Source organism: Rhincodon typus, chromosome 8, assembly GCF_021869965.1.
Source record: "Rhincodon typus isolate 14 chromosome 8, sRhiTyp1.1, whole genome shotgun sequence".
NCBI classification, from domain to species: Eukaryota; Metazoa; Chordata; class Chondrichthyes; order Orectolobiformes; family Rhincodontidae; genus Rhincodon; species Rhincodon typus.
Genome location: NC_063339.1, coordinates 46,138,482 through 46,160,727, shown reverse-complemented (window position 1 = coordinate 46,160,727; position 22,246 = coordinate 46,138,482). Strand labels below are relative to the sequence as shown.

General features: G+C 38.7%; 1 protein-coding gene across 2 annotated transcripts in view; it reads right to left on the bottom strand.

Annotated features, from left to right (window-relative positions):
• Nucleotides 1-22,246, bottom strand: part of arid4a (AT rich interactive domain 4A (RBP1-like)) — a 150,143-nt gene that overhangs the window by 109,855 nt on the left and 18,042 nt on the right. For both annotated transcript variants that reach the window (XM_048600280.1, XM_048600281.1), the window contains exons 3-4: nucleotides 5,952-6,062; nucleotides 5,759-5,824 (exon numbers count right to left, since the gene is read on the bottom strand). In XM_048600280.1, the coding sequence (XP_048456237.1) occupies nucleotides 5,759-5,824; nucleotides 5,952-6,062 (177 nt within the window). The remainder of the gene's footprint in view (nucleotides 1-5,758; nucleotides 5,825-5,951; nucleotides 6,063-22,246) is intronic.

Here is a 22,246-nt window from a genome sequence, read left to right as displayed (position 1 = left end):
CGTAAGACTAATCTCTGTAACAATGTTTATGTGCAGATTTGTTTTAATGATAAAACATAAGTTTATCAACAAAAGAAATAAGATAAATAGTAGAAACCAAACTATTGACTTATAAAATGAATTCAGATTTTTAAACAGTAAAAATATAATCCCATTAATCCCCAAACACACCTGTGTAAATTGAAAAGAAACAAAATAACTTTTGCATGGTATCCAGAATACACCTATGATACAGTAATCCAAAACACCACTTGTGCAGTACTCAAACTAGAGTCCTGTATCTCACACCTCAATAGATTTAAATCAATTGCGATTTCAACTTTTAGACTGAAACTGCAGGTAATTTCATCCTGGAGCTATTATACACCGAGTCTCAATGTACTCAGTTCTACGCAACCTCTTCAGGGTTTTATCCTTCTTCGAACTGGACAAACGCTAATTTTTTACTCTAAGCTAACTTAATTCACTCTATATCATTCCCTTTTCAGGTGCATGGGTCTACTCAGCCACCTTATTCCAAGGAATTTACGAGACAAGACTTCTCCATTCAAAGTTAAAAATAAAAGTGAAACCTAAAGATCTTCCTTTCTAGCTTTTTCCGTTAAGTTTAAAAAACAAGCCACAAAAAAACTGTTTCAAAAAAAAAATCACTTTGGCTACAAAATATTTAAAGACACACAGTAAACACACTGGTTACTAACTCAAAAATACAATGAATAATATTTATACATTTATTCCACAATTTACTTCACAGGACATGGTACTAAGGAAATAAACAAATATTTTTCTTTGTCTCCATTTTGAGGATACAAAGAACATTCTAGTAATAGCTATAAATTAGAAGGTGAAAGGGAGGGAGAAACTTCTCAAAAGTACAAAACCCAGCGAAATGGTACTAAGCAAACTGAGAGCTGCATGCCAATAAGTCTCAAGATCCAAATGAACATTACCACTGGAAAGTGATAGCTAATGTGGTAGTAGATACATTAGTGTTATTTTCCCACAATGTTAGATTCTAGAAAGGCTCCATCAAATTGGAAAGTACCAAATACAACTCCACCAGTCGAGAAGGAAGAGAGCTGGAAGCAGCAAACTGTAGGCAGTTAGCATGATCCCTGTTAGGGGAAGGTGTGAAAATTGATCATTCAAGTGGTTATAGCTGGGCACTTAAAAACCTCAAGGCAGTAAGGAGAAGTCGGTACTCCTTTGTGAAAGAGAAATCTTATTTAACCAGTTTATTGGAGCTTTTTGAAGGAGTATCGTGTATTGTGAATAAAGGAGAGCAGATAAACATACTTTACATGAATTTCCAGAAGGCATTTGACAGGGTGCTACATAAAAGGTTATTGTCCAAAGAAGATGCTCATGGTAACAATGGGTAACCTATTAACATTCACAGAAGATTGGCTATTTGGCAGAGAACAAAATATGCATAATTTGAGTCTTCTTCTGATTGATAGGATGTGAGTGGAGTCCCGCAGAGATCTGTGCTCGACTCTCACGTTTTTTTCACAACAATGACTTAGATGAGAAGAGTGAAGGCAGGGTAGCTAAATTTGCAGACAGCACAAAGATAGGTAGAAAGGTATATTGAGACGAGAGCATAAGGAAGATCCAATTCTTGAGGCTAAAGGGTATGGGGCTAAAGCGAGAACAAGATGATCAGCCACAATTATATTTGAATGGTTTGAAGGGCCAAATAGCCTACTTCTGCTCCTATGTTCTATATTTATAAAACTTCTCTGATCATCCTTCCTTAAGTATTGGTGAGCAATACTGTTGACATCACTCCAGATCTGCTCTCATCAGTGCCCTGTATAACTGAAGCACGACCTCTCTACTTGTGCATTCAATTCCCCTTGCAATAAACTGGAACATTCTACTAGGTTTCCTAATTACATGGTGTACTGCATACGAGTCTTTCATGATTTATGCAAAGAAGCTCCAGATGTCTCTGCATCTCCGAGTTCTAAAATCTCTCACTATTTCGATATTTTTTTAAAATCGTTTTCTTGCCAAGATGGACAATTTCATATTTACAAGGGTTAGACTCATTTTACCAGACTTCTGCCCACTCACGTAAGTTCTCCCTCTTTTTGTAGCATCAATATATCCTCTCAACGGTTCTTCCTACCTACTTCTGTGTCATCAGAAAATTTAACAACTATACCTTCCATCCCTTCATCCAAGTCATTCAGATAAACTGAAACATTGATCCACGAGGCACACCAACAAAAACTGAAAAGAACCAATTATATAAATAACATTCAAAAAGCTTGACACCGTCCAGGACTAAGCAAGAAGCTCAACTGCTGCTCCATTCATACTCACTTCTCCCACCCTGATACAGAGTAGCAAACAGTGCATTCTACAAGAAGCAACGCAAAAATTCACCAAGGTTTCTTGAACACCGCCCAAACCCAAGTCGAAGGACAAGGGCAGCAGAAATGACACCACCTTGTGAAGTCACACCATCCTCAAAATTTATTCCCACTCCTTAACTGTTGCTGGGTCAAAATCCTGAAACTCCCACATTAATAGCATCATGGGTTTATGTACATCAAATGGAATAAGTGGTATAAAGGTCGCCAGCACCTTTAAAAAAAAAGTGATGGGTAATAAGTTCTGGCCTCGTCAGCTAAGCCCAAATGTTCTGAATAAATTTTTAAAAAATTGTTACATCATGCCAACATGAAAAAGACCCATTTATGCCTACGCTCTGCCTTCTGTTAGCTTGCCAATCTTTTACCCATGCCAAAAGACTACCACTAGATGATGAGTTTCGATTTTCCTGCAATAACCCATGATATAGATCATGTGAAATGTTTCCTGGAATCCAGTTACAGGACATCCACCAGTACCCCTTTGGCAACAGCACATACCTCTTCAAAGAATTCCAATAGATTGGTCAAACATGATCGTTGCTTCACAAAACCACATTGACTCTGCTTGACTACCCTGAACTTATCCAAGAGTCCTGTTATCATTTCTTTAGTAGTAGCTTCCAACACTGTGTGCATGACATATGCTCGGATAGCTGACCTGTAGTTTCCTGCTTTCTGTCGCCCTCCGTTTTAAACTAAAGAAACTACAGTTGCCATTTTCCAATCTAGTCCAACCTTTTCTGAATCGAGTGGTGCAGAAAATAAAACCAATGCATCAACTATTTCAAAGCTACTTGTTTTAAGAATCTAGGATGAAGTCCATTCAGACTAAGTTGCTTGTCAGCCTGCAACTCCAATAATTTACTCAGGAACACTTCTCTAGTTGCTACCAGTGTCCTCTAAAGTGAAGACTGATGTAAAATCTTACTGCAATTGCATCTGCAATTACTCCACTTTTCAATTGCTAACTCTCCAGACTTATTTTCTATTGGACCAAAACTCACTTTGTTAATTCCTTTCTATTCTAATTCTTCTTTTTAAATCTTACTGCCTGTTTTTATACTTCTGGCTAGCTTTCTCTAACACTCTCATCTTCATCTTGTTTATTAATTTTTTAACCATTCTTTGCTGATATTTTTTTTCATATTCTGCCCAACTTCTGACCTACCACCTGACTTTGCATAATTGTAGGTTTTTGTCTTAAGTTTGATACTATTTCCAGCCTTTCTACTTAACCACAGATAATGTGTCTGCCGCTTGGAATTTTTCTTATTCACTGCAACGTATCTGTTCTGTATATTCTGAAATATCTCCTTAAAGAGCCCACCACTGCAACTCTACTGACCCATCTTTAATCTAATATGCTAATTCGCTTTAACGAGTCCTGCTTTCATGTCTTCAACTTCCCTCATTTAAGTTCTCTGAGGCAGTCCTTGCTCCCTCAAACTGATTGCTTAGATATGTACATATAGATTGAAAACTCCCCTGATTATTGCTATGCCATTCTGCCAAGCTCTCATTCGTTTATATTCCACCCTACAATGCCGTTATTGTTCTGGGGCCTTTAGTCCACTCCCACAAGTGACTTCTTGCCTTCATAATTTCTAATTTTTTTACCCAAACCATTTCCATGTCCTGGTATCCTGGACTTACATCATCCCTCTTTACAGTGCTAACATCAGCATTAACTAACAGAGCCACTCATTCTCCTTTTCGTTAAAACAACTTCAGTAATGTATTGGCTACCATTATTTACGGTATATCAATGCCTGCTCTCAATTCATCTGCTTTGTTTCAAATGTAACGTAATGATTCAGATATAGAGTCTTCAGTTGCATCCTTTTATTCTTTTTCTAATTTCTAGTCTTACCTATTATTTAATTGTTAATTTATACTCTCTATTATTTCCTGTTGCAGTCTGTTCAGATAAGTACTTTTCTCTTTAGCCTTGACTACTCTTTGATTTATATCTTTGCAAATTTGATTACTTGTCCCCATTATTTAGTTTTAAATCCTCTGTACTTCCTTAGTTATGCAGCTTACAAGAACGCCAGCCTCAGCATGTTTCAGGTAGAGATTGCCCCTTCACATCTCACTTTGCCCAGTAATGGTGCCGGTTCCCATTGAACCAGAAAGTACTTATCCCATACTAGTCTTTGAGCTACACATTTATCTCTTTGATCTGATACGTTGAATGACAATTTATACATGATTTGGGTAATAATCCAGAGATTCTGTCCCAAACCCTGGTACCATGCAGACAACACAGCTGTCTCGACTCAGGCACTTTGCTGCAGGGAACAATGCAAATTCTTTGACTGCATTGTTTCCATCTACCAATACATTGATTTCTAGATGCCCAATTTTTCTGATTTCGTGTGCCATGATCCTACGTTCAGTTAGCTCCTCAATCTGCAACATGCACTCAGATCCAAACAAACTGAAATAACGTCAACCCTGTTGGAAAATTGCCTTTCCTGCCGGACTCATCCCACCCAATCACTGCCAACCTTTCAACTCAGATGGTGGCTCAGTGGTTAGCATTGCTTCCTCACAGTGCCAGGGACCCGGGTTTGATTCCAGCCTCGGGTGACTGTCTGTGTGGAGTTTGCACATGCTCCCTGTGTCCGCATGGGTTTCCTCCAGGTGCTCCGGTTTCCTCCCACGGTCCAAAGAAGTGCAGGTGAGGTGGATTGGCCATGCTGAATTGCCCGTAGTGCCCAGGGATGTTTAGGTTAGGTGGGTTAGACATGGGAAATTAGAGGAATGGATCTGGGTGGGATGCTCTTCGGAGGGGCGGTGTGGACTTATTGGGCCAAATGGCCTGTTTCCACTCTGCAGGGATTCTATGATCTATGATCATGTCTTAACACTAGTTTTGCCCTGTTTTATTTCGCAGGTGTTTACTAATATTGAGTTCACACATTTGTAGTAAGGCATTCCAAGGTTATTTGATAATCCAGAAAATTCCCAAATCCAGAAGTGCCTAGGACCAAACATTCTGGACTGAAGAGATATTCAATTACTTGTACTTCATTAGCACCATAAATGCAACCTAATAGATGGAGAATTGGAGATTAAGTTGAGATCACTTAGTATAGTGCTGATAGGAAAATAGAACTCAATAGAAATAACGGTTTAGATAATTTTATGACAGTTGGTTTTCCTTATGGAAGGCAAATCTTGGTAGATGGACAAAGGTTTCATTTGGATGCTTTGAAAACGTTACACGAAGATTCGCATTGCAGTCGATGTGAATTCATGAAAGAGGCACCTAATGTTATACAAGTGCAAAGTAGTAGTTGTTACGGGCAATGCAACTACAAGATTCTGGTTATACCAATTCAAGCAGAACATCAGAAAAAAATACATACCCTTAATGGACCTTTTACTTGGTCATCCTGGACAATGTGTGTAGAACTGTCATGCTTAAAGATCACCTAGGCAAAGTAAGAATCAAAAACAGACTTAGGCATTCTGAAAATTCAGTGAGGCATCATAGTAGAACCACAAGCCAGAGGTAGCTGAATAAAGTCGTAGATTTCTGGTGAACAGCAAGCAACATACCTTGACCTTTACTAAACGCTTCACGGTCTTAATTTTTGCCTCGCAGAAGGCACCACGGTACTTGGCACTAACATCTGTCCCCACTGTGAGATAGGCAGGCTCATCAGCTGCCTGTAAATCAGAAAGACAATAAATATATTAAGTTGGAGAACAATCAAGAATTAAAAATCAATTCGAAACAGTTCTAATAAAGTCTAACGTGGAAAATCCATAATTGGCCTAAATCGGAACTTCAGAACAAAAGCAAAAATTCATACACAACTTAAAACATTAAAGTTTGTTTCTCTCTCCATAAAATGGTGGCAAACCTGCTGAATATTTCTGGCATTTTTATCATCATTCTGAAATACTGGTTTTCACCCAATTCCATAGATCAAATTGATACATGTGGAACTACGACATAAAAAAGTCCCAGTCTGGTCTTTGTTTTGATGAAAGTAACATAAGAGACAAGAGAGTGGAATGCTTAATAATTGTTTTCAGTATTGACCAGGCTTGAAGAAGTGGGAGCAAAAGAAGAAAACAGCATTTCCTGCTGTGATTGCAGAAAAATAAAAATGGTTTAGCCATCTTTTAATTGAAAGGTGAAAAAAAAAATCCCCAATACTGCTTTCATGAATAAAAACAGAATTTGCAATGTCCTCTGACAGACAAAAATTGTTACTGGAAGTCCTTTTCAAGGCATTTTAAGCCAACATGTATATTCATGCCTTTTATCCTCTGTCACCTGCATACCAGCTGAATGATCAACAAATAAGCAGTATTCTTATCATCCAAACAAGATTTCTCTGATTTAATTAGCACAGTAATATTAGATAAAATAGTCAAACATTGGCCATCTTCTGGAACTCAGGTACACCATGTCAAGTAACCAGTTTAACCATCTCCAGTCTACAGAAAAAGCACAATGTACTCATTTATATATTTAAAACGGATCTGCCTCGATCTACCTTCATGCAGTCGCATAGATTTTGTGAAACAATCAAAAGGATAAATCACATGCCGACACTTACGGCCAGATTCATACAAAAGAAGGGTCAGTTGAATTTTTATCACGCCTTTGACAGCAAATCAATGTCTCAGAGCATTTTACAGGTAATGAAATACTTTTGTAAGGTAGTCATTGCTGTAATGCAGGAAACATGGCAACCAACTTGTGTAGAGAAAGCTCCAATAAGAGCAAAGCCACATGCTCACATAATATGTATTTCTAGCATTGCTCGAGATTTAGACATTAATCCAGGTGCCAAAGGCATGCACCACTCTTCTTCGAAATAGTGCTGTGGAATCTCTTATGTCCACCAATAGCGGATAGATAAAGTCTGGTCCAAAATTGGCCCCTCAAACAATGTAACAGTCCCTACGTACTGAGTATCAATATGGAGTTTTGCACCGCAGTTCTGGACTAAGACGTGAACCTGAAATTTTCTGGCTCAGAAGCAAGATTAGAATTCAATGAACCATAGTAAACAAGTATGATCCATTATGCGAGGTACATGGAGCTGATGAATTCCAGGGAGCCTAACCAAAGGTCCTTATAGTAGAGAACAAGATAAAGTAGGAAAAGGGTACTGTATCTCTTTTTTAATCGACCATGCTATAGTTATATTCCCAATAATTAACCCTCATCATAAGGTAGTCATATCTTCTCCAAGTGTTAGTGCCATACCACTTTGGCTTTACATTGTTGCAGAACTGCAACTGGTTAGAAGTAAACTTTAAAAGATGTCAAATGATCAAATAATTGACCAGAAACATTTAGGGGTCATTTAAAAAAAAACTTTCATGTGAAAGATCCAATCTTAGTTAGTGATTTGTCAACATTAAAAGCGAAATCATATTTTGATGCAAGTGAAACAGTACAATGCTGACAATATACATTAGCGCTCCAAATACTAAATCTCACAAACAATATCCAAAATACTCAATTGAAGGATTCAGTTTTCTAGTCTTTGGAGTTCACCACTGCTTCAGTGTCATTTTCAGTGTCTCTTACATTCAACAGAACTGCAAACAGTATACAGGGCAGCACGATGTATAAAATGATCATAGAGAAGTTTTTGATAAATATGTTTCTTTTACATAAAGGAGAAAAGCCAGCTCAGGTATCTAATTACTAATGCTGTAATGCAATATTCCTTTTCTTACGAAAGTCATTCTACATCAATGCAAATTCTTGCTTATAGTAGCAAGTAAAATATATTCAACCTTCACATGACTAAATCACAATACAAATAATTATCTGTCATCTTCCACCATTGGGAAACAGACAGGGAAACTCTAAGGGACACACATATTTCACACTCTTTATGGAATACTACACTGAAGGGCGTTACACAGCAACACATCTCGTGGCTGAGAGAACAATAGCAACCATCTAAATGTTGTCTATGCGATACACTCTAGATTGCATACAATACAGCCTAAATGTACTTTTTAAACAAAATGCAAGAATATTTAAAGCTACAGTTCAGTATTAAATACATGCTTTGCAACCAGTTTGTGAAGTTGAATTTTGTAACGTGTTAACTGATCTTGAAAAAGAAAACACATATCAATAACAATCAGTTAAGTCCAAAAGATGCTCAAAATCAGCACTCCTTGGTGTAATATAGAAAGAAATACTTGATCTTAGAGTGCAAAAACAAATTGATCATGTTTTTCCTGCACACCACCCACAAGAAACCATTTGCAAGGCATTTGTTCCCATTTTAGACATGATAGAATTATGCTTTTTGCTGGAAACCACTATATATGAGGATGAGCAACTTTACTGGCGAAGGCTTTTCAAAATTCAGAAGACCATAAAAAATTAGGAGAATTTTTATATTGCAACAAGACTGCTCCATCATTCAGAACTCCTAAATCAACTCTACATTCCTGTACTGTCCCCATTTCGCTCAATTTCTTCAGGCTGAAACATTCAATTACTAAGCACCATAACCTTCGAGGATGAAACGAAATTCCAAAGATTCACAACCAGTTCAGACAATACATTTTTCCTCAGCTCAAATCTGAAATGGCTGACTGTCTATTCTAAGATCACAACCATATACTCTCCAGTTGGGAAAAATCAGCGTCTGAGAATTTATCCTGTAAAAGATGTGAAGAATGAATTCTACTGTGCTTTAGCCAAGTCCACCAAAACTACATATCAGTACTCAATTCTCAAAATAAACGGGCGCTGTGCATAAATTCACCCCTGAAAATCTCCAAAATGCAAGGAAATTCAACTGTGACCAGAGGAAGTCACACGTGGTAAAAATTGTCAGAACCAATGAGGAGGTGCTCTGAAAATCATTTGCTACAGGGCCACATCAAAGGCCACAATGCAAAAATAAAAGCTCTTGGTAGAGGGAGTGACATATTAGCAAGGACAGACAATTAGCTGGGTGGCAGAAAATAAATATTACCCACAAATGTATCTTTCTCTACTTGGTTGGATGTGACAAACGGATCTCTGCAGGGACCTATGCTGTGACCTCAACTTTGTACAGTTACATCAATGACTTATTTTAAAGGAGTCAAAAGCCAAATAACACAAAAACAGTGGAATATTATTTTGTGAAGACATAAAGGTGGTTGCATATGAATATAAATAGGTTGAATGAGTGGGCAAAATCTGGCAGATGTGAGCATAAACACGAAGTTTCCTTCGGCAGGAAGAATGAAAAAATATAGTATTACTAAATATGGAGAACAACTGCAGATTTCTGAAGTATGGAAGGATCTTGGATTTCTAGTACAAAATATGTTAGTAAGCAGGTACACATTCAACCAAGAACGCTAAAGGGATGTAATCCTTTATACGTCAGATCACTGGACTCAAATGATTAACTGTTTCTCTCTCTACAGATGCTGCCAGACCTGTTGTGTTTCTGCAGTACATTTTTTGTTCTAGATTTCCAGCATCAGCAGCTCTTTGTATTTATAAAAGTGAGGATGTCATGTTTCAATTGAACAGGGCATTAATGAGACTACGTAGAGTAATAGAGATGTACACCATGGAAAAGACCCCTAGGTCCAACTCGTTCACGCCGACCAGATGTCATAAATAAATCCAGGTCCATTAGCAAGCATTTGAACCAGATCCCGTTAAACGCTATTTGTTCATATATCCATCCGGATGCCTTTTAAAGGTTGTAATTGTACCAACCTCCACCATTTCATCTGGCAGGTCATTCCAGACACACAGCACCCTCTGTGTGAAAAAGTTGCCCCTTAGGTCCCTTTCAAATCTTTCCATCTCACCTTAAACCTATGACCTCTAGTCTTGGAGTCCCCCCACCCCAGGAGAAAAAAAACCTTGTCTATGCACCCTATCCTTGTCCCTCCTGATTTCATAAACCTCTAAAGGTCACTCCACATCCACCGACACTCCAGGGAAAATAGCCCCAGCCTATTCAGCCTCTTCCCTAAAGCTCAAACCCTCCAATCCTTGTAAATCTTTTCTGAACTTTTCAAGTTTCGCAACATCATTCATATAGCAGGGAGGCCAGAATTGCATGCAGTATTCCAATAGTGGCCGAACCAACGTCCTGTACAGCCACAACATGACCTCCCAACTCCTATAATCAATGCACTGACCAATAAAGGCAAGTATACCAAACCCCTTCTTCACTATCCTATCTATGTGCAACTCCACTTTCAAGGAACTATGAACCTGCATTGTACGCTGATGGGATAGGTTTCCTTCCCTGGCTGGTATACGAAACATCAACTTTTTGGTTAACAGCTGAATGCTATGACCGATTATCCTGTCCAAATATGTCGTTTCTTCCTGATCCAGATTGAATTCCATTAACCACTGATCAGCCTATCTGACTAGCCTGTCTGTGTCCTCCTGTAGGCGAAGGCTACCCTCCTCACTATTCAGCACCCATTACTTCTGTATCATCTGTGAACTAACTGACCAACCTTCCTACATTCAGGTCTACATTATTTACATAAACAATAAGGCCCCAACACTGATCACCGTGGGTCCTGACTGGACACAGACTTCCAGTCAGAATAATGACCCCTCGAATATCACCCTCTGCTTCCTGCCACTCAGCCGACTGTGGATCTAATTTGTCAAATTTCAATGGATTCCATGGGGTCTTACCTTTGTTATCAATCTCCTGTGTGGGACCTTATCAAAAGCCTTGGCGACATCCAAAGGGATTACATAAAAGTATTGCCCTCATTGACGCACCTGGACACCTCACCAAATATTGATTCAAGTTGGTCAGAAGTGAGCTCCTCTTAAAAAAATGTATCCTGACTGCTCTTGATTAATCCCTGCCTCTCCAACACAGAATTAATTCTGTCTCTCAGGCTACTCAAAACCTCCTCTCTCTCTCTATCTCTCTCTACGCTAATATTTTTAAAATTCTATCACAGACCTTCTCCCGGAATCGTCTCTCGCGAGTGAACATTGACACAAGGATTTCATTTAGAACCAGACCTACATTCTCTGGTTCCACACACAGATGCCCGCTGTAATCCTTAATGGGCCTTACTCTTTCCCCCAATATCCTTTAACCATTAATGCACCTGTAAAACAAATGAGCATTTTCTTTAATTTTACCTGACTGTATCAATTTATGTTCCCCTTATTGCTCCTCTTATCTCCCCATTTAAGTTCCCTCTTGCACATTTACCTGAAAGAATCTGCTCCCTGCACACTCTGGCCAAATCATATCTGGTCTGGTTAAAATCAACCAGTTTAGAACTTTGATTTGAATCCACCCTTGCCCTTTTCCATAACTATTTTGAAAAGATTCAAGATTGTTACAACAAATGCCTGCAAAACGCTCCTCCATTGATACTTCAACTACTTGTCTGCCTCTGGTACCTAAAGATAAGTCTAGGACTTCCCCCTTCCTTGTTGGAACTTCTACATACTGGCTTCAACAGCTGTACTGGATCTATTTTAAAACTTCCTCTAAGCCATTCATACTATGACAACCAGTGTTAACGTAGGTGAAGTTGAAATCCCTCACTATCATGACCCTATTACTTTTAATCTTTCCAAAATTTGCCTACTTACCTGGTCTTCTATTCTACCCATACAGGTTTATTTAAGGAGTTTTCTAAGGTGCCAACCTTCCTTATTCCCTGAAAGTAATTGTGACACTACTTCCTCTTTTTCCTCCATAGCCGTCTCACATGAAGACCCTGTATCCTGGAGTATTGAGCTTCCAACCCTGCCTCTCTGTCAACCATGTCTCAGTGACAGCCACATCATCATAGCCCTTTATTTTAATTTGTATCCTCAACTCATCTGCCCTGTTTGTCACACTCATAGCATTACAATCAATGCCACCATGTCAAATTCCCTTGTATCTTAACTGATCTGTAACGTCGATGTCTTCCTGACTCACTTGCTGATTCTTCTTTGTTCTTCTTACCCTTTTGGATATTTTCTCTTGATCCCATCCCCTTGCCAAAGTTAAGTTACAAGCGCCCAAATTGCACCTATAATGAAATTTCCAGCATTACAGGCTATACCTCACTCTGAATGTGCCTTCTCCCAAACTGCTCATGTGAAAGGTACTCATTATCTTATCTCTAAGTCACTCAGAATGAGACAAAGACTTGATGCAACATTGGTTTAAGAAAAAGATCATTGAAACGGAGGTGTCTGCAAACATCAGAAACAGGTACAGAGAACACGGTTTGAATATGGGTAATAATAGCATCAAAACCCAACACTGATAATTACTAGAGAACTCACTGTTGTTTAACCAGTCCCGATGAACCACAAAATCACTTTACAAATAATATGCAGGTGGACAGTCCTTACCCAGTGTAAATGTGTTGATGTACTGCAATATTGCGATCATTTCCAAAACCAATGCTACACATACACAATTGTATCAACATTTTATCTACAATATTAGCCCCTTTTAATACAGCATGATTTAATAACATCAATATAAATGGCCCAATGACCAAGGTTCATTCCTTGGTATGAGTAAAAGCAAAACTCCTCACCTGCATTCTTTGTCAATTTGCTCATGTGTTAGCAAACTGCAAAGCTATTTACATAAACACAGTAGGTGAACAGAATCCATCCACTGTCATTTCGCTGGTCCATTTCCAAAAAACAAACAAGTGAAAGGGCTCTCCACAGGGTGAACAGGCTGCTGTATCAGCAATTATATTGACTGAGTAACTTTTTCTCCCCAATGTGAAGTCGCTGGTGTCTCAGCAGGTTGTATGATTTGCTAAGTTCCTTCTCACAATCAGAGCACGTGAATGGTCTCTCTCCGGTATGAACTTGCTAATGTTTCAGCGAGTTGGATGAAGTGAATCCTTTTCCACATTCAGAACAGGGAATAGTATCGCCCCAGTATGAACTCCAGTAGTTCAGATGGGCAAATGAATCCTATTCCACGTTCAGAGTCTTGAATACTACATTTAGGAAAATGCAAATGCACTGGAAGTGGGTCAGAAGGGGGTTTACTAGACTAACACCTGGATAAGTGGGCTGTCCTGTGAGGAAGGTTGAACAGGCTGGGCATGTTTTCACTGGAGTTTAGAAGAGTGAGGGGTGACTTGGTTGAACTGTACATGATCCAAAATGGTTTTGTCAAGGTGGATGTGGAAACGATGTATCCTCTTGTGGGTCAGTAGAGAACTAAAAGGCACTGTTTTAAAATTAGGTGTCACTCTTTTAGGACAGCAATGAAGATTTTTTCTTCTCTCTCAGCAGGGTGCATTCTTGTTAGGCAAAGAAATCAAAGGTCATCAGGGACAGATGAGAATATGGAATTTGAAATACAAACAGTTCAGCCATGAGATTACTGGATGGTGGAGCAGTCTCGAGGGGTCTATTTCTGCTCCTAATTTGTATGGTTCAGTTGAACAAGGCATTAGCGAGACCACATCTTGAATATTATACGCAATTTTTGTCTCCTAATTTAAGGAAGAATGCAAATGTACTGGAAGTGGTTCAGAGGAGGTTTACTAGACTCTTTCGTAGAATGCGTGTTGCCCTGAGAAGAAGATTGGACAGACTCATATGTTTCTATGAGCCCTTAAAACACTAGTTGTTGTGGCACAGTTTGTTAAGGTTCTGCCTGACAGATCCTTTCTTATCAACCTGTTCAGTGTTGTTATTACACACCTCAGCAGCAGGTGCCAATTGAATCCTGGTCTCCGCATGTCCCTACTTCTCAGCCACAATAGCCCTCTGATTATAAAATATCTAAAGCAGAAACAAACAGTTCAGAGATGGTATTTCACAATAGATGGGACTTGAATCCAGGTCTCCTAAGTCAGGAATATGGACACTACCACTGTGCCACAAAACCATCTTAACTGTTTCTGCTTTATATCGACCCAGTCAATTTAAAAATTATTTTACTTGTCACTTGCTTGAATACTAGTTATATTAATAGATTACTCTTCTCTTTAAATAAATCTTTGGAAAATACACAAGTAATCTTCAACCAAACTAATTAAAATTGAATGATTTTTTTCCATATTCCATCTTCAATACGAGAAGCATTTTTTCATATTCCATAATATAATGGAATTATATAATATCCCCCTTCTTTCTTTAAAGAAAATAAACTGTAACATGGTTAATCACAAGTGATGCAAATGATTACAACATTGTTTCCATCTTCCTGTACTACCTCTCCAATAATTTCTTGTGGTAAGCTTTGTGAAACAGTCCAACAACTAGTGGATTGCATGAACCTACTTCATTTTAGAAATCTCTTGTCTTTCGAGAATTTCACTTATGCGAGTAAAGTCAATTCTTAACTTTTTCTGAATGACAACCTTTATCAAATTTATATTGATCCAAAAACATGGTTATCCACATAACATTCACCAGGCAAACTTTTGTCAAGTTGCCCTTGTATAAAACTTCCTTTCAGAATACGAAATAAATAGAATATTTATCTGTAGCCACTACTAGTATCAATGTTTCAGCTGCTAAAGTATTTTTAACTTCTCTTTTTTAATTATGTTGGTTCCCAGGACAACTTTTCCCACCGAGACCATGAAAAGCCTTATTATATTAGGAGAGCAATCCAGAAGATCAGCAAGTAAAATATTGCTAAAAAGATATTAGCTCCATATCTTCAGAGTCACCCAAGTATAGAACCATAAATATTAATTTTTCTAAATTCACTTTCTTTAAATGTTTTACTCACAAGAGGTAGGGAAAGCTTTCAATGGGAGGAGGAGAGAGGCTGCAACAGGTATAGGAGGAAGCTTGCAAGATGTGGAGGGACAGGTAGGTTGCAGCTGGGGGTAGGGAAGGAGAAAGGAAGCTGCAAAAGGAAATACAATAGTTTTAAACCTGTCAAAGGGACACTAAGAACTAGGGAGTATATTCATTACAAACGAATATGGCATATCTTAAGGCTACATTGTGTTCACGAACTGGTAAATTTGGAAGAGAGATGTTGTAGATGCTATTGAAATGAACAGTGTGCCAAGTTAAATTTAAATTCGAGATGCAGTAAACAGAGTACTAACACCCTGGTTAAAATCCATCAGCTTTGAGCATGCATAACAAACACAAATTGGCTGTGACGTGTGGAAGGCATGCTTAGGGCGACAGCTTGTCAAATGCCAAAACGTGTACAGTTTTTCTGAAGAAAATCTTTGTTGCTGACTTATGCCTGTTGGCATGTGCCAATTTAAATATTGTGGCATCGAAGAAATAAATGCTCTCCTCTATGTTACAGTTTTAATTTAATGGAGGGTTAGCAATTATAGAGGACATTAATGAGTTCTTCTAATAATGTTTCCACGCAAGTCCAAATATTCAAGATGTCAACACAAACACAGGTGCGTTATGATGTGACTGCATCATCTAATGAGTTAGACTGAAAAGAACCCTCTGAAGACCAAAAGGCTGCTCTTCAAGTCAAATAAAGTAATCCTGAGAAAATCTTAAGAACCACTCTTCAAAAAAATTTCTTTCACCTGATAGAGCTCAATGCGTTTTCTCACCAGTCTTTTATGATTTGTCAAGACTTCCTTAAACTTGCAATAAAGATTAACATGCAATTTGCCTTCTTAATTACCTGTTCAGCCTACATGTTGACTTGTCAAGCATGGCTTGACTAGCGTGCCCAGGTTACTGCAAATGCAAACATTTACCTTTAACTCAGCCATTTTTTTAAAAAAGAAATTCTGCCTTTCCATTCCACATATCATATACCTGATTGTGAAACACCTATAAGTCCCTTCTTATTACATATTGAAGGCTTTTATTGTACATTGAACTTACATTACAAATAGGTTAAGTTAGATTCCTTTTAAATTCCTTCCAGTTATGAGCAAAGCAATAACTTGCATTTATGGAGGCTGCATGCACTTGAAGGATTCCTCATGCAGAGATTTTATATTTCAGCGTATGACTGCTTAGCATGAATGAGCTATACTTGCTTTCCAGTTGAGTACTAAGGCTTCAGTTAAATACAAACATCACCAAGTGGAGAGTCCCACGTTTCAACCTTCCATGAAAGTCTGGACAACACTCAATCACTTGAGGACAGGACAAAGATGATGTGGCCACTTGCTTCATGAGTGAAACATGAGGAACAGTTCAAATGATGACAGCGATCATCCAAGTCAAACAAACAACTCTCATACTGATCATCCACACAGAGATCCACGCCTGGTATCATTCCAACTGTTCACAGTGCCCCATTTGAAGCCCGTGAATAGATTTTTAGCACATCGTCCTTTCACACTTCCACAGCCACGAGTTGCTGAATATATGCATGAACCAAAGAGGATTGAATCAACAAGAAAAACAAATTAGAAATGGCCATTACAGTTGGTGCATGAAACATTTGCCTCAGAATTGACAGTTTGACAACTCTAACAAGACACTAAACTAACCAAAACCTACTGTCACAAACCATTACTTGCCAATGTAATCAATGGTCAATCCTCCACGTTATTCGTCAAGATGACTTGTGTTTGACTTCTTGGAACCACTTGTGGTCTACTCTGCCATTCCGCCATGGAATTCCTAGATTTCTAAATAATTGCTCTGTGTAATTGAAATCTAGATTAACAACTGAAGACAACTATACATCTGCAAAAGCACAGTTTACATGCTGTACTAACATTCCAAAAGAAAACGAGACAAAGAATATAAGAAACAGGAGTAGTTCAAGCCTGTCCTATATTCAAACATCATTCACCTCCATATGGAAGCCCATATTTTTTGACTGAACATCCACTGCTCTGAGATAGAGAATTCCAAAGTTTCACAACTTCTAAGTGAAGAAATTTCATACTTCACTCCTACATAGCCAACTCTTTATTGCGAGATTACAAACCCCAGTCAAGTCCCCAACCAAGGGAAAAATCCTGCCAGCATGTACAGTATTGAGCTCCTTAAAATATTATATGCTGCACTGAGAGACAATCCCTCTCCACCAGGAATCAGGAGTAAATCTCTGTTGCACATCCTTTGAAAAAATATATTCTTCCTTATTAAGGAGTATAAAATTTTACACTTCAGGTGTTGTCTCACCAAAGTCTTAAACAGAAAGGCTTCCTTACTCCTGTATGCCAAATCCTTTGCCATTGAAGTTAACGTATTGATCCCCTTCTGAATTGCTTCAAGTATGGCACGTTAACCATCTGTATTCAAGGACCAGAGCTTTCTGAATACCACCATCACCAAATACATATATATGCACGTAAGATGCCAAGAGTTGCAAGGGATTAGCCTGAATAGCTTTTTGTATGTCAGCATGGCCACAATAGGTTGAACGGCCTCCTTCTGCATCATAAATTTATGTCTTTGCACCAACTGGGAAATTTAGAAAACACATCACCTGACATGCAAGGTAGCCTAATGTATATGCAAATTTAATTCAAAAATTATTGTGTCTGACAATTTAGGAATTTTTGCAAACAACTCAGTAGTATTGTACAATAATGCATCAAGATAGCATCAGAAAGGTGACGTTGAGTTTTATACTATTTCGGGGAAGTGATGGCTTAGTGGTATAATCACTAGACTATTCATCCAGAGACCTGGACCATGGAAACCTGTGTTCCCACCTCAGCAGATGGGTAAATTTGATTTCAATAAAAATCTGGAATTAGGAGTTTAATGATGACCATGAAACCATTGTTGATTGTTAGAAAAACCCACCTGGTTCACTAGTATTCTTTCAGGAAGAAAACTACCATCCTTGCCTAGTCTGGTCTACGTGCAACTTCAGACCCACAGCAATGTGGTTGACTCCTAAACTGCCCTCTGAGTAATTAGTGATGGGCAATAAATGCTGACCTAGCCAGCGATGCCCACATCTCGTGAAAGAATAAAAAGTCATAGCAAGATTTTCAGTGTTGCTCTCTTGTCAGAAGCAGCAAGGAAAGTGAAGAAATTTAAAAGTCAATGCTAGCTGTTTCTGCATGCTGCCCACCAGGAGAAAGCTTATTTTCTTACTAAGAGGGACAATTATGCAGAGGCAGATGAGAAAAATAAACATTTCTCAGAAGCGAAAAGCAATAATGATTGATGTTTTATAATATTTAATGTCCGAGGGCTGATCAATTCATCAATCTTCTTTGAAGATGGGGATTAGGAAGAAATTAGGGGTGTAATGGTCTTCATTTAGAGTCATAGAGCTGTAAAGGAATGGAAACAGACCCTTCAGTCCAACTCATCTATGCTGACCAGATATCCTAAATTAATTTAGTCCCATTTGCCAGCATTTGGCCCAAATCCCTCTTAAACCCTTCCTATTCAAGTACCCTTCCAGATGCCTTTTAAATGTTGTACTTGTACCAGCCTCCACCACTTCCTCTGGCAGCTCATTCCGTACGTGCACCACCCTCTTTGTGAAACAGTTGCTCCTTAGGTCCCTATTAAATCTTTCCCCTCTCACCTTAAACCTATGCCGTCTAGTTTTGGACTCTGCTACTCTGGGGAAAAGACCATGGCTATTCACCCTATCTATGCACCTCCTGATTATATAAACATCTATAAGGTTACCACATAGCCTCCAATGCTCTAGGGGAAATAGCCGCTGTGTATTCTCCTGTTCCTTTCACTACTATTTAATACATGCATAACTTAAAACATCATGTCCTCCACTTCAATTACTAACCCCAGAAGTGCATCCCAGCACATCACAATCTTCTGGCTGAACGGTTTTCTCTAACGCTGTTCTGATTCAGCACCTACACATATTTAATTCTGTAATCCAACAGTGGACAACAAGCACAGATCCTTAACTGATCCGTTTTCTATCCTCACAATCAATGAACAGAAAAGTCAATTTTAACTTCGCCCTTTCCTTTCAGTATAATGGATCGTGAAAGGTAGCTTTGGTTCAGAACTAGTGACGGCCAAATTTAGAAGCGAGGTAAGTTTAGTTACTCTTTTTTTAAAAGAAAAAGAATGGTAGTCTATAACAGACTATATTAGTGGACAATCATAAACAAATTAGTTGATATTACTTATCTCCTCAAAACTGCAGGCAGCTGCTTCATGCCACAAGGAAATAAAGCAAAAGACTTCATGAGGATATGAATTGCTTAAATGGGCAAGCACATGACAAATGAAATTTAGCAAAGAAGTCTGGTTCAAAGAATGAGGGAAAGACAAAACTGGGGATATTGGAAATTCAGAGTAGAAACTCAAAAAATTGAAATTATTCAGAGGTCAAGTAGCATCAAAAAGGATAAGCTGAGTCTGTGCTTGAAATCTGGAGATGTGACAGGTTTTATCAAAGTACCCAGTAGCTCAGAGCTTAGCACTGCTACCTCACAGTGCCAGGGTCTCGGGCTTGATTCCATCCTTGGGCTTAGTTTGCAAATTCTCCCCTTGTCTGCACAGGTTTCCTCCAGGTGCTCCGGATTTCTCCCACTGTCCAAAGATGTGCAGGTTAGGTGGATTGGTCATGGGAAATGCAGGGTTATAGGGAAAGGGTAGAGGGGTAGGTGTGGACTTGAAGGGCCAAATGGCCTGCTTCCACACCATAGGGATTTTCAGATGCACAAGCAGGAAAGGGGGCAGGGGTAAAGAACAACAGGAAAAGGTCTGCAATAAGCTGGAATATAGAAGAAATTAAATGACAGAAGGGGTACTACAGTCCAGGATAAACGACGTGACAAATAAAGAAAACAAAGATAGGTCTAGAGGTGGCATAATTTCAGAATCACCCCTGTATGGTACAATTGCATAGGGATGGAGAACAAGTTGGTAACACTGTTTAAAGAAATATAAGGGATCTTCTACCATACACAGAATAATGGGACATTTATTAGATTTATATAGCATTTAAATAATGTATGTTGTTGTATATAGTACAAAAGCAAGCAAGTTATGCTAATCCCTTATAAATAACTACAATTAACGCAGCAAGTGCTGTATATACTCAATAGGTTAGGAAGTATCTGTGGAGAGGAACGTAGTTGACATTTCACATTGATCTACAATGTTAATTCTCTTTCTCTCCATAGACACTGCTGACCAGAACTTAGTCTTTATGTCATATTTCCAATACCTGTGGTATTACTCTTTTGTATTTAACTTTGCCTTGCTGAGTCCCAGCTGACATACTGTGTTCAATGGGACAGCATTCCTCAGAAAGGATGATCAGGCTATGGAGAAAGGGTGGGGGAACGGGACTGACTAGATATCTTTTTCAAAGGGCACATAAAGGCTGAATTGACTCTTTAATTTCAGTAAAAACAACAGAACAGAAAACAATCAATTACAGCTTGGTGGTGGCGAAAGAAATGCTTTGATATAGAATATTTACAACCAGTGAACCACCTCTCAACTACTACAAGTGACTGCAAAAAACTTCCCGAGATCAGCTGCAGCCATTAGAAAAACCTACACAATGTGAGGAAGAAAACAACTGGGATGTGTTGATGAAGGAGGGGAGAATGCTCATGTGAAGCATAAAAAACAGTTTAAATCTATTGGACTAAATGCTTGTTGTTGTGCTCTAGTTATTCTGCAAAGATGACACATCAACTACATTATAGCTAAATGCACTATACAGGTGACTTATGAAAATTTTACTGTAACAAGCAACAGTTCTCTCATTCTGGCTACAATTATATTAAGATTGCTGAAAAAGCAAACTCCTGCCAAGAAAATAACTGGCTTATCCCAAAATTAATAAAACGAAGTGAAAGATCACAAACAGAAAACACTGTCCTGCATTTTCTGCTGGTCACGTCGTCATTATTCCAGTATAAATGGGAGTGGCCCTGTAGAATCCCCACCATGGCACACTCCAAAGAAATTGCCCACGGAAACTGAAGATTCTGCTGGATAATACCGCCACGTCCTGAATGCTGAGAAGCCTCTACTTAAATCAGATAATTTGGAGGATGCTGAGGCAATTAATGAAAATAGGTACCAAAGAAAGTTAGTCTATTAAATACATCGTCTAATTCCTGAGTAAATATTTAACCCTATACTTACTTCACACCTTGAACTGACACCCCACCCCAACCCAAACATCCTTCACTATATAGGAGCTGAACCTCCTTCGACCACTCTACTTACCCTGAGAACTAAGCCTTATTCACCGCTCCAGACCCAACTCCCACCCTCCTTCACTCACTCTGGACCTAACCACTTTCTCCCAACCACAGCAACCCTAAGCATTGCATCATATAGCCCCCTCAACATCGTATACTTCACAGTTCGCAAATGCTCTTACCATTTAACAGCAAAGTGGCTGTAATTCTGGACCTATAAATTCCAGAACACGGCAGCTGACTGCTGTGGAAACCGGCATGGTTTGCCTTCCTCCCAACAGTTCTGCACGATGAAAGAGCTGTCAGAATGGATGAACAGCTTCACGTTTCTGAAGGAGCACGGATTGGTATCTCCTCAAAGGTGGAGCCCACTTCTTTCACAAAAAGAAGAGAGTCAGTGTCAACTGCGTGAGATTACTACTCCGAGGAAAATATGGCCCGTTAGCTTTATTTCTTTCCATGGATGACGTCTGATGTATCCAGTATTGTCAGCATTTTCTGTCTCTCTCAGTTTTCTAGCATCTGCAGCATTTTGTTTCTGTATTAACAAAATTATCTGTTCTAAAGATGAAAACATATTTTTACAGAACTCCATTAAATAATCAAGTAAAAAAATTAATGAATTCCTCAAACACAGCAGAATAGAGAACAAGAATACGAAGATATTTACTATACTTCGACTTAAGAGCCACAAGATCAATATTTCTAGCCATATTCACACCCAAAGTGAGTCTTTTTTCCATCATTATTTAACAGAATGAATTGCAGCAATTTTGATTTCTTTTTTGCATCACTTGTCTTACAAGGTA